Source organism: Diplotaxodon limnothrissa, linkage group LG7, assembly GCF_057381915.1.
Source record: "Diplotaxodon limnothrissa isolate DT_005_m linkage group LG7, D_limnothrissa_male_GT1.1, whole genome shotgun sequence".
Lineage (NCBI taxonomy): Eukaryota > Metazoa > Chordata > Actinopteri > Cichliformes > Cichlidae > Diplotaxodon > Diplotaxodon limnothrissa.
Genome location: NC_140602.1, coordinates 39351104 through 39364560, shown reverse-complemented (window position 1 = coordinate 39364560; position 13457 = coordinate 39351104). Strand labels below are relative to the sequence as shown.

Genomic DNA, 13457 nt, shown 5'->3' with positions numbered 1-13457 from the left:
GGGAGCGAAAGTAATGGAGAGGAGAGAGCAAAAGATGAGCAATGAGATATACAGAGGGGGGACAAGATAAGAGAGACACAGTGAGAATAACTCTCAGAAGGATAAACAAAAGCAGACACAGAGGTAACAGCAAGCATCCCTACAGCAGATAGTAGTACTACAGCATGGAGGGCTCACGGACATTATCATATGTTGATTTTTGGTATATTAAGACTCCATAAGACCATTTTATCTGTGCAACTGGAGCTTGTATGACTGAAGGACGAAGCTGAAAATCCTGATAAAGTTAATTCTCTGGTGCCATAAACTACACAAGTTATCCAAACTGTTCAAGTGGATTAAATGTAACTTCAGTAATACGAATTCACACTTGATTTAATACCACATTGAACATTTTTAATCCTTAAATATTTAGCAGAACACTCTGTGTTTATCAGCCCCCAGCTGAGAATAGTCAGTATAGTTATAACTGTACCAGCTGAGGACGTCTTTAACTCTGTCTCGGAATCTGTGACTTCTTGATGAGTGGGAAGTATAGCGACACAAAGCAACGAGGAGAAAAATCTTTCGGGTTATCTGAATAAGTTTAACTAAGACGAATCAACAGGAATCAACAGCTTGAATGCACTGAGCCCAGAAAATATAATTCTGGTACACACTGGACACTGTTTGTGAATCATCATCAGCTAACAGGACAAGTTGAAGTTCAAAGCAGGTCATTGATACAGGCAGATGGGGGGGAGTGACACATAGACAAGGGTGGAGGATGAACGATAAAGATAGAGACTGACACAGAGAGTGAGAGGAGAGGAGGAGAGTGTTGATAGGACAGAAGAAAGACAAGGAGAAGTGAGAGGACAAAATGAAATGGAGAGAGATGGAGAGGGAGCAAAGGCGAAAGATGTGACTGGATATTTGAAAGGACTGAGGCAGTGAGAAGGTGATGTGACCTGAGAAGATACAAAGGATTGGATGGGGCATTGAGGGGGACAGGAGAGGTTAAAGAATCATTGCTGTACATAGACGGGTACTGACCTTCACAAAAACAAGAAATGCTAAGTGCAAAAACTTTGTAAGGGGTAAGCTCTCACCAGGGACTTCATTTTTCTTTCAGCTACTAATAAAAACTTCTTTCTGATTAAATCAGTTGGATGACATTCATGACTTTCCACTTCTATTCTATTAACAACTCAGTGTCAGTGTTCAAATCAGTTTTGAAATGACTTCTGTGCCTTTGATAAGTAAGAATTACTATTACAAGTTACCAGTAATCACACAATATATTCTGCAGTTAGTTGGTTTGAAAGCGCAATGAATGACCACTGACTTAAAATTCAAGGTCTCTTCTCTTCTCTTCTCTTCCTTGTCACATGAAGCAGGGCACCAGCATCATCATCAAAGCTAACATCAAAGTCAAACTTTAAGGTTTATGCTAAGATGCAAATAGCTTTTTATGTAAATAAAGTCACACAAACTTGTTCAAAGTAAGTTGACAGAGAAGGAGATCAAAGGAATTGGCATTTCTTGCCACTGACATGCATATGCACACACATTATTTGGCAAATTTGGAGGGCGAGCGTGGAGATGGCTCGGGCGGACAGCAGAAGAAAAAAATGATAATAATAGAAAAAAAAAATGAAGATGGCATGAATCACAGAGAATTACAAAAAGAAAGGGTTAGTGAGGGGTAATGAACGGCGGAATGGAAGACGAAGAGAACAAACAGCGTTGGGTTAATGTTAATGGGGACAAGGATCTTGTCCCCATTAAATATAGATGGCTCTGTTATGGGACATGAAATATACATGAAACACTGGGTTGGCATCTGTATCAGCTGTGATAAGAAGCATGTCTGAGTAGATTGAGCTCAAGTGAAAAAAAGGCATTGTGGTGAGAAACAAAGGTGGGTGGGGAGAGACACACAAAGAAAAAGTCTAGGAAAGAGACATCAGACCAAGACAAGGATCTTGACAGCATTTGATCTACAGCCAGTAGAGGCAGCACGCCCAACCCCCCCTGTTCATAGAAGAGGGCTTTTACAGAGATGGAGATCAATATTTTATTGTTGTTTCTTGTTGTGCTGTTGATCCCCAGTGTTAAGTGTTAATCTGAGGTCTTCAGTCTCTGTGGTCGTGGCATGCCCCATGAGGCTTATCAACACAACAGGGCTACTAACCCCAGTGTTTGGCGAGAACACCCATTAGGCTCACATATAACCCCTAACCCTGGAGGTCACAGACCCAACTACTTTCCTGACTGGGCATTGCTGTTAGTTAACAGAAGGCTAAAGGCATCAACGAAAAGACACGTCAGAATCGACTTTCTCTTTCAAAATTTGATAGAAATAGTCAGAGAAAGTTGTTTGTGTTTATGGACATGATTTGTTTTGGGGTTTTATTTGTCAGTCCCCACATTTTTGAAATATATTTCAATTATAAATCACAATGTATTGTTTGTCTGTAGCAGAAATGTTGTCTTTTTTTTTTTTTTTTTTTACACGCTTTTTTTTTGTTTGTTTCTTTCCTGTCCCGTTTGGCTCTTTTGCCATCAGAATTATTGTCTAAAGGCAAAGAAAGATGCCCAACGGATTCACTTTACCAAGTTGACCATCCCAGCCTTGCCATAATGGTCCATTTGATTTGCCTTTTATTGTTTATTTTATTTTCACTTGCTGACTTGACTGGAGGAAAGAAGGGGAGAAAGAAAGAGGGAAAGAGAAACAGCTGAGAAGAGGGACGGGGGAGAAGGGCAAAAGACAAAAACCAACAGAATGGGCAGAAAAAAAAAAGAAAAAGAAAATGCATATATCGATCACCTGGATCACCTGTTGAGAAAGAAAAAGAAAACAAGCAGAAGAGAACAAGAGTAATAGAATAAACAACATCACAATGATATATGGGAATATGACAGTAAATACCAAATATTAAACATTATTGTGCAGCACATAAGATCAACAGAACACAGTGTGCTTTGAGGTAGGAGCCAAAAAGGGTGTAGTTTGTGGGTGTGATCACCCGTGTGTACACCTGTGAGCATGGACGCGCTTGTTTTTTGTTTTTTTTAAATGTTGTCAAGAGCTTTCTGCGGGGATGTGTCAGTCTGCCAAACAGGAAATTGAGCTGTGAAATAGCAACTGTTATATTTTTGCCCAAACCATCTTTTTCCAACCCTAACTAGGTAGTGTTTAATACCTAACTGGAACATTTTAAAATCATAATGCAACTGAGTTGTGAAAATCTGTCCCTTAAGGTTTCTGACGTGAGCAGCAAAATGATTCATGTTACTGCCAAAATTTTAAACTTTGTTCCATAAAGTAGAAAATATATTTTTTGTGTACACAAATAAACATATATGAAAGCGATTTAGAGAGAGAATTAGTGTCCAGAAACACACACACAGAAAAAATAACAAAAGAATAAGAATAGATTAATTGGAAGTGTGTTGAATCCTGAATTGGAAGTCTGTGTTCAGTTGCCAAGGGCCAACATGCACACAGGGCAGTAATTACACTGCACAGATATTTTAGTGGTTATTAACTGTTGCTATCCCCAGCACTTAATCATTGTCTCTCTCTCTTTTTAGCTGATAGGATCCAGTATGGACGAATAGGCAGTGATGTCACCATGCAGTGTGGCTCCCTGGACAATGATGCATCAGTATCATGGAAGATGAATGGGACATATGTGAAGGCCCAGCACAGTCTAGAAGGCCCCAGACTGATCCTGACTAACGTGTCCCTGAACCATACTGGACTCTACACTTGTTTTCAGAAGCAAGATGATGACAAACATGAAGCCATCTTTCTCCAAATTGGAAGTAAGTACAGTAGCTTACTTCCAATAGGACGGGCGCATTTGCCCTCTAAGTGTTAAGGATGAGACATGACACATTTTTAATCATCCCGAAGGGAAAGTGAGTGATTGCAGACATAAGATGGAAAGACAAAAGGTGAATAAAATTAGAAAGTAGTAAAATAAAATAAGCTACTCTTGATGCCATTGGGATGTCAACAAAAAACAAAAAGAAAAAAAACCCCAACAACATAGAAACAAGTATGACACTGCTGATAATTTCAAAAGTAATCTGATACAAATGTGATAAAAATAATGGCTATAGATGCCCTGCTTAGTCTTATTTCAGCTATGTTTAAGTAGCTTTCTGTGTAATGTAAAATTACTCAAGAAAGTAAAGTAACAAGATGGTAAAATGTACACATAAATGAGAATTGTGATGAATCCTAAAATATAAACTTCTTTAACACACGGTGAGTCTGTTACTATTTTTATCGTTGTTGAGGGCTGTCTCTTAACAAACTGAATTATGTCAATTAGCTTAACCTTATTAGCACTAGCTGTCATTAATGCTTATATTTTATGTCTCCATGGAAATTTGCCAGAGTTTTGTTGTTCCATTAAGAATTTATAACTAAATGTATGATACCATTCTTTCAATATAGAGCATCAAATAATGAAGAAACAAGTACATTTTATGTCTTTAACACATTTAAAACCAAATGACTTTGCATTACATTACTACTATTACTACTAATAATAATAATGATAATCAGTGCAAATAAAAAATCTGCTACATACATTCAAACCAACAACAACCCTAACCCTCCAACCACAATTCCAATTTCAGCTGCTTCCAAAGCTTGACAAAAAAAGGTCTAAATATGTGATCAGCTTAGACTGAAAGATAGTCACAGTCGATGCTTGTGATATCATTTGTGATATCATTCCAGTATTAGTGGAATCACAGTAGAGGCCCTTTTGAAATAAGCTTTGAGTGCGGGATGGTCAGAGCTTATAAAACCTGCGACCATCCCTGCAATCAACTGTGTCTAAAGACTGAGGAATATTACTTAAGAAGCTGAATCCATTCTGTTGACTAGTCACAGGATGTTATGACTGTTATGACTTTGTATTAACGACTGTGAGGGTCAACATACAGCTGGCTACCAAATTTCCAGATTCTTTTTGTTCCGTGCAAAGTGAGCACTTCAGCTAAATGACAATTTTAATAGTACGCTGTAATGTTTGAGGGGCTGTTTCATTCAAATTTTAAATGCCAATATAAAACTTGAATTGTTGTGATAACAATCTTTACAGTAGATCTGCTGCCAGCTGACCAGTTCTTATGAATAGCTGTTAAAATTATATTTGGTCTATTTCCTGTTATGGTGTGCATAATCGTAATAATCATACGAAAAGTAAATGATGTCACTTTTAATGGACTGCCATGAGGGTTTGTGAGTTGGCATTGGCCTCATTTTAAATCCATTATTTTCATGGTGAAAGTTTTATGCACTTATTCTTTGCATAATAAGTGTGTTGGATGGAGTGGTAAATGGCAAGACGATGACTTGAATGAAATTGCCTTTGTTATAAATTGCTTTATTGACTAAGCTGAACAGTTTATATGACAATGAAAAGAAGAACCCCAGAAGTAATTTCATTAGTTGGTCTCTATTTAAGTTAAACGTTAATCTTAGTACATGCTTTTTGTGTGGTATACTGGTATAGCTTACAGGATGTCCAAATATTTGAATGTTTATAAATGTTAATAATGATTTTAATGACAAGCGATTTCTCTAACCAGCAGATTAGCGTTCTGCCTTATTTATAATATATCACATAACTTATTCACAGTTATTATATTTATCATCCTCCATCCATTAGCTTGGCTGTTATTTTTGAATTCATCTGTCACTGCAGTTCTGCCTCATGACAGATTGAATGTCAATCTTAAATGACAGATCGAATAAAAACAATGTTCAGTCAACAGTGAATTATTATCTACTTACTGTAGTTAAAATAAAATAAAAAGCAGGGACATTATCTCTGCTGGGCAGTGTTTGTTCACATGAAAATGATCACTCTGTCTTCCCTCCTTTTCAGTCTGTTAGTAGTAAAAGGAATAGACAACATTTTAAATTACATTTTTTACAGAAATCACACTTTAGCTGCAAGAAGGCTAGAGAGTGAAATTAAATATCTTCTTGGCATCAGTCACAGTAGGCTACTTCAGAACGGTGGCAAATTTTGATACACAGCACATGATTCATCACTCCAAGGGGGGGAATAGCCCATACAGCGTTCATCTTTCTGACACTCTTGTGTTATTGAGTCCACCACAACTCTATTTTTGAGAAAAGCAAATTGAAAGACAGGTCGACCGGTTCATTTATCTCATTTGTGCCAGGTGAAATGTTAAAATGTCTTTCGTGAATCATGCATACAAATAACCGATCCAAAAAAACAAACAAATAAAATAAATAAACACTCAACGGTTAAAGATATTTTTAAAAAAGCGGTCAGCTCACGTCCCCTTTAGCTAAACAGTAAACCATGCCAGTATGATTCCATCCACTTGTCAACAGAACCAATAGAGGCCAAACACACAACCCATCAAGATTTTATCCCAGTGCTGATGTTAAATGTTACATTTCCAAGCAAATGTTTGATGAATGAGACTATATGAGCGCATGACAGTTTGGTTAATCATATCAGCAGTGATGAATTACACAATGCTGAAGTAATACTGATTTAATGACTTTTATGTTATGGCAAATTATGTCAGCGGGGGGAATGATGCAATTCACAAACAGGCCAGGATATGTGTGTATGTTTAGGTATGTATAAAACAGAGAGAGAGAGAGCCTTAGACGGACAGATGGAAACAGTATCTGTGTACAAACACATGTGAAAGACTGGTGCTGCTTTTCTGCTATCAAAATGACACTTTGTGTGTGAGAGACAAACAGAGTTTTATTTTATTCATTCATCAAGGGTCAGATCCTACTTTGCTAACCTACTTTTAGCACTGAATCTAACTGTCTCAATAACAGTCTGTGATTTTATGACACGTTCAAGATACGTTGGGGTGGCAGCAACTGTAACTCCGCATTGCTAAATCTCTTCTGTCTGTGTTTTATTGTCTGTTATGACTGCGACTTTGTTTTCTGGCTACATTTTTTTTCATTATGTTAACTGCCACCTACAAAACTTTAAGTGTTGTGCAGCTACAGTGATAATGACATCATGACAGGCTACACTTGTTCTGATTACCATCATGATGGTAGTTTGATTTTATGCAGCGTTTATTACTTACACTGGGGGCTTGTTATGTTTCACACAGATAGAAGTGTTATCAGGAGAATAGCACAGAGCCATCTGTTTATGCTTTTTAGTTTTTCTCCTTCACTCTTTGTCTCTCAAACTTTTTTGATTATCTCTCATCTTTCTTATCTTGCCTTTCGTTATTCTTCATACGTATGTGTGCGTGTGTAAAGCAACCTTGTATGACGTCCTTATTTTCCCACTCTTTCTAGCATCCATCTATCTACGCCGGCTTTTTCATTTGTGTTAGGCAGCATCGCTTGGCTTTGTGTTTACACTGGTTTGCATTAGGAACACTAGTGTTATGCTATGTGTGTATGCGCGCTTGGTCCACCTTCACACCGAATTTATGGACTGTGTCAACATAATGTTAGCACAAGGAGACAGCACTTGTTTGTGTTGAGTTTCATGTGGAAATATAGTGCTGCTTTGATGTCTGTTTCTTTTCCCATTTGTATTATTTCACCACTGTATATAACTGTTAGTTTACATTCTCTCTGTTACTTTGTTTTAAAAACTGTCCATCTCCTCATCCACATGCATAAACAGAGAGACACACAAGGAAACTTCAGCACCCAAGTACTCAGTGACGTCTTTAGACTGTATCTTCAGAATAAGACGTGATGTTAACTGGTAAAGGGGGTAACATAAAGCTGGTAAAATAAAAAGTGACATATGGTTTAAAAAATACAATAGAAAATGAAAGAGTACACCCAGTAAAATTTCATTATAATTTAATTAGCAAGCGGTCATAAAACACTGAAGCGCTTGTGGGATAGTGCATCCTTTGCTGTCACAACAGTGAAGTTATTGCTGTCCTCCTCTTCTCTGGCTTTGTCCATTCTTGTATGTATTGCTGTTTTTCAATGACCGTCAGCTAAACAATTTATAGTATAGCAAGATGAGCTGCACCCAACCAGTTATTAAGCCTCCCAGCAAACACAGCATTAACAGCATAGCATCATATATCCAGCCACTCACCTGTCAGCTGCATTATACTGCTAGTGAGAACCAGCTGCACTTTATGCAAGTTTTATACATAGTCTATGTGCAACTTGGTTATATCACAAAGAAATAACTTAAAGTTTACATCTTCTGCAAAAGGATGTTCCATGGTTAAAATTATCAGGGAGATGGAGGAAAGTACGGAAGGACCTTTTCTTTAGGGAAACATTTTACATATGATAGCATACAAGTCAATTTCACTGAAAGCTCTACTACATGATGATAACTCTTTGAAAAATGTTTGTATTGACTTAGTTCAGGTGTAACAACTAGATAAACTCATCTGTTCAATTGCAGTACTTAATGTATAGTGTGACGGTTAATTACTGAGGCTTATTTTGTAGGAAACATGAGTACCTGAGGAAAAAAGGTTTTATTTAACCCTCCACACTCCAACAGAATTCTACTAAAATGTTCTTGACAATTTTGAAGAAAAGGGAGAAACTGGTGAATATTGTAAACACTCATATTTAGCAAAAAAAAAAAAAAAGCTTAAAGAATTTACAGAAATCTGCTTATTTATTCCTTATATTATTGAAATTATCTATTGCCAGCAGGATTACACATGTAAATCTTCCATCTGTGCCCAGCTAACAACTAGTCAGCTAAAACAACAACAAATTGTTTTAAGATAAAGTTAGACTCAAGTGTTTAGAAAGTCATACTGTGAGAGTCTGATGATGCTAGTTTTATTTCAGATAAAGTGTTATTGACAACAGCTAAGTCTTGTAAAAACAACCAACCTTACTGACAAAAAAGTTTGGGATATCCTCAACACTTCACAGACTCGTCGATCAATGTCAGACTTCTTTCACAAAGTTTCATAGACTCAGATGCTACAGATGAACAGAAGCACTTGAGGTGACTTGGGAGTAAACATAAAAAAGAGGTTGTTATGGGATACAGAGGGTTAAATATACAGTGTAAAACATATATAATTTGCGAATGTAATCAAAGTTTTGAGTTTTTTTTAAAAAATTATTATTATTACCAGAAAAAGTTCACCGAAAAAAAATCATCCGACGAATGTAAACCACCTCTTCACCAAATGCAGTGGCAATGAATAAATTCTGAATGATGGGCATTTAAGAGACTGACAGTCAGAAACCCCAGTTTGAAAACTGAGATGGACCACTTCTTCTTTCCTTCCATTTAGAGGTAACTTTTCTCACAACTTTGAAATGATAATGATTATCACCTTAAGAACATGCAACACACGCATGAGTGTCTAAAAGCATTGTTGCTATTGACTCCCTGTTTTTAGAGCCCATAATTCAGCTACTCAGCCGGTATGCCACTCAGAATGCCAGCTGAGACGATACAAAACCAGCCCCTGCCCGCAACCACTCCTCCGCTTCCATTACTGTAATGACAACATTTTAAACATGTACAATGAAGAAAAGCATTCATCTTGCAAGCAAGAATTGTGTCTGTATAGTAATGAATTTATACCACAAATCATCACACAAAAAAAGAGGGATCTAGGTTTGGCACCCATTCTCGTAAACAAATCCAGTTTGAGCTGCTCTCAGATCATAGCAATGACATTATGTAAACAGTTGCTTTTTTTTTCTTAATGCTACAAATTGCAACCGAAGTCTTAACCACTAGTGTTGGAGTATCGAGTTGATTTGTTTAACCCATGTGCATGTTGCTGTGTGAGTGTGGTTAGTGCTCAAAAACCATACTTGGAAGACCAGAAATGGAACAAAATATGCAGTCATTCTTTCCCTGCTTCTTAATTCCAAGTCCAGTCTATCCTTGATCAATAAGGGGTGTGTAAATCACCATTTGAATTAGGCAGCAGGACACAGTACCATTCCATACTATTGGTGTGTCTTTTTTTTTTAGTAGATGCAGTACTTGTATTTGTAGATGCAAATAGATATAACAACTAAAATGATATTTACTTATAGCTGTTTACTGTAGCTCTTGTTGTTGTCCCATCCAAAGAGTATAACTTTAGTATATTTAATATGAGTTTAATTAAGCTCACATGACACTTTTAGATGACACTTTTTGAATAAATAAGATAATGTATAGCACAAAATGTGACCAATGAAATGCCATACCACACACTGAGTGTTTTCAACCTCCTAATACAAGAAGGTGTGATTTCTGTCGTTAGAGTCATGTGCATCTCCATCCTCAGGCAACTTATTTCTACACAAACACACACAGACACACCATGAATTGATGTCTTATTCCTTTCCCTGGGTAGCTTGTTTTGGTGCGTAACCCCCCCCCCACACACACACACACATACACACACACGCACTCAAGGGACCTGTGCTACATTGCTGGGTAATGGAATTGTCTTGTCTCCTTGCAGACAGATCGCTACAGAGGAGGGTGAACCCATAAAGCTCCTCTGAGACTTCCTGTTTAACCAGGAAGTTGCCCCCACATGTAAGGGCACTGCAAGAACTACTTTTCTTCCTTTTTAATTACTCTCCTTGCGTGTCCCAGTATCCAGTCAATCATAGTCAATGGAATCATTGAGGATTCACACAAGCTTAGAATTTAATTCAATAGTCTAGCAAAAGCGCATGCTCTCTCATGTCATTTTTAAAAAAAAAATCTACAAGACCAGTTGCCACAGTCTGTCAAAACAGAGTAAAATTAGTACTTTTAAGGCAGTCAGTTTAAATACATGTTCAAAGAAATAGCATAATCTGATTCATATGTAAATCAGATTGCTTGGTTTGATTTTTTTTTGTAGTGTAGTCAATTGTATAGTATAAGTTCCTATATTGCGTGAAATGTTAGATATTTATCAATAGAATAAAAAAAATTACTTATGAAGAAAAGAGTTATCCTGTCTTCACAACATTATTTTATTTATAAAGTATGGGAAAAAGTTTTAGTACAGAGATCTGACCAAAGTCTGCAGTGCCACCAAGTGTTTTGAGTAAATCCAATAATTTCTGCTGCAGGATTAGTGTTGTAGCTGATCTCTGACTCCTGGAGTAAAAACAACTCTTTCCTTTAGGAAACAGTGAAAAACAAAAGCACACGCTAGGAGAGGCTTAATGAGATAATCATACAGATAAGAGTTATTTATCCACATCTTAGTTACCTCCCTTACAATATTAATCGTGACCATCATTGTCTTCTTTCTGTCTTTTTACTCCAGTTTGTCCTCTGTTGTTCTGCTCTACATCGCAAATTTCTCCCTGCACCATTTTTTGCTCTACTTGCAGGACAACAGTAATTCCCATCAGTTTATTGTAGCAGAAAACCATAACAAATGGGAAAATGGCCCTGGCTTAAGAAGTCAAATGGAAGTGAATACATGTATGTGTATGAAATAGTGTGTGCATTCTTTCACTCTCACACACACTACATTCTTCTTTCACACACATATATTTTCAGTCTCACATAGTTTTATTAAAATTTTTATGTTTAGATATTTTTATTCTCATGTTTACACATATTTAACACACATTGCAATATTGTGCTCTCTTATACATGTATTTTAATGTACATATTTACAAATTTTCACTCTAACATACATGCATTTTCATTTATGCATTCCTACATGTTGCGCTCATTTACATGCATTCAATATGCATTTAATCTCACAAATAATATATGTATGTAAGAAGAGAATGCATACATGTCTGAAGAAAATATATGTATGCAAGAGAATAATGTAAGTGAATGAAGGAGTTTAATGGAAACGGAAGGCTGGGTGTCTGTACCGCTGTAATTGGCTGAGAAGCACGCGCAGGTCACTATCAAGTGTCTGACAGCCTGGAGGGGGGAGAAGAAACTCCAGTTCTTCAGCAAGTTATCTACGGCGTCATGTTTGTGCCACTATTCTGAGGGCACGTAAAAAAAATTTGAGCGCAAGTAAAAAAAAGTTTGCAGGTGCAAGTGTTGCATTTTGAGGAGAAATTTATTTTGAGCGAAGAAAACTAAAATTTGAGTGAACAAAATTCATTGCTGTGTGCAAAAAAATGTATTTCAGTGTTTGCTATTATCCACACACACACACTCAATAGCAGCCCCTCTCGCTCAGTTTTTGTATTTGCGCTCGCTCGCAATGTGTTGCTCGTGCGTGTTCAACTCTTTCTGTACGCCTTTATATTTGTGCCACAAAACCAGCCAATCACAGACTTGGATGCAAAGATATCTGATTGGCTGTTCTGGTCTCCAATCAGCTTGAAATGACGAAATGCAATATCCCAGAATCCATTTCATCCAAAACTCAAACGAGGCAGTGGCGGAGGAACACAGAGTGGCGGAGTTTGAAATATTACTCTTTCTGGGTCACAAAATAAACTTTTAAGATATTTTCATGCGAGAATGGTCATGTGTAAACTTCGAATACCTGCTCGATTCATCAAGACATCACATATTTCCATAAGTGCTCTAACGTTTTCGGAGATGCCTTACATTTAGTCTGTGTCAGACTGAGGATAATGTTTTCTGAAGTTAGAGTAGAAAAGAGTACATGTAGACAAATACACATCATTGTAGACATAATATTGGCATAATATTTTAATATCCCACCTCCACGGTTGTGGCCATTCACGGTTCACCCATGAAGCAATTTTTTTTCTTCCTCATATCTTAACATTTTGCCCCAATCCTGTTTTTTTTTTTTATCTCATTCTTGTCTTTCTCTTTCTCTCACTAATCCTCTTACACCGCGCCTAGTCTGTCCCATTTCACCTATTGCTTTGTCTTTTCCTTTTCATCTTTGTCCATGCGTTTCAGTCTGTATAACTTTTTACTAAAAGTCTCACACTTTTCTCACACTTTTTCCCATCTTAATGTTTACTATTAAGACCAGAAGAAGTGTATAGTATGTAGTACATTAGTCAGTATACATGTGTATCTACAGCCCACAATATCTTAGTACTACTGAATTTGAATCTGTATAAATTTTTTCTCCCTAAGTGAAGACTGGTATTTAGAAATCTGGCTGCCTGATGGGCTTAATTAGCACTGGGGTTTGTTACAAATAGTGAGGTATTTTAAGGACATTCACAGTAATGTCCTTAAAATACCTCTGAGTTGTCAGAGCACCGTATTATTTTGGTCGTCTGGGTGATTGCATCGGAACTTCTTTGGCATTTTGGATCTGCTTGGTCTGCCAAAGCGTTTAATGTAAAGTGACATCCACCTGAATACTTACAGGTTTCTCAGCAAAGCATTTTATTGAAATGAGATGTGAGAAAGTTAGTGTTGATTCTTCACAGAAATGCAACTAAAATTACAAGATCAGTGCCTTTAGAAATGGCAAATTTGGTGTTACAAGTATACAAGTGAGTTTTGTCACGAACAACAATGCTCAGCCAAGAGCATGGTTGTAAGAGTCCT

General features: G+C 37.0%; 1 protein-coding gene across 2 annotated transcripts in view; it reads left to right on the top strand.

The window, feature by feature from the left end:
• cntfr (ciliary neurotrophic factor receptor) overlaps positions 1 to 13457 on the top strand; it is a 233937-nt gene that overhangs the window by 127285 nt on the left and 93195 nt on the right. For both annotated transcript variants that reach the window (XM_085359687.1, XM_085359688.1), the window contains one exon: positions 3583 to 3816. In XM_085359687.1, coding sequence (XP_085215813.1) covers positions 3583 to 3816 — 234 coding nt within the window. The remainder of the gene's footprint in view (positions 1 to 3582; positions 3817 to 13457) is intronic.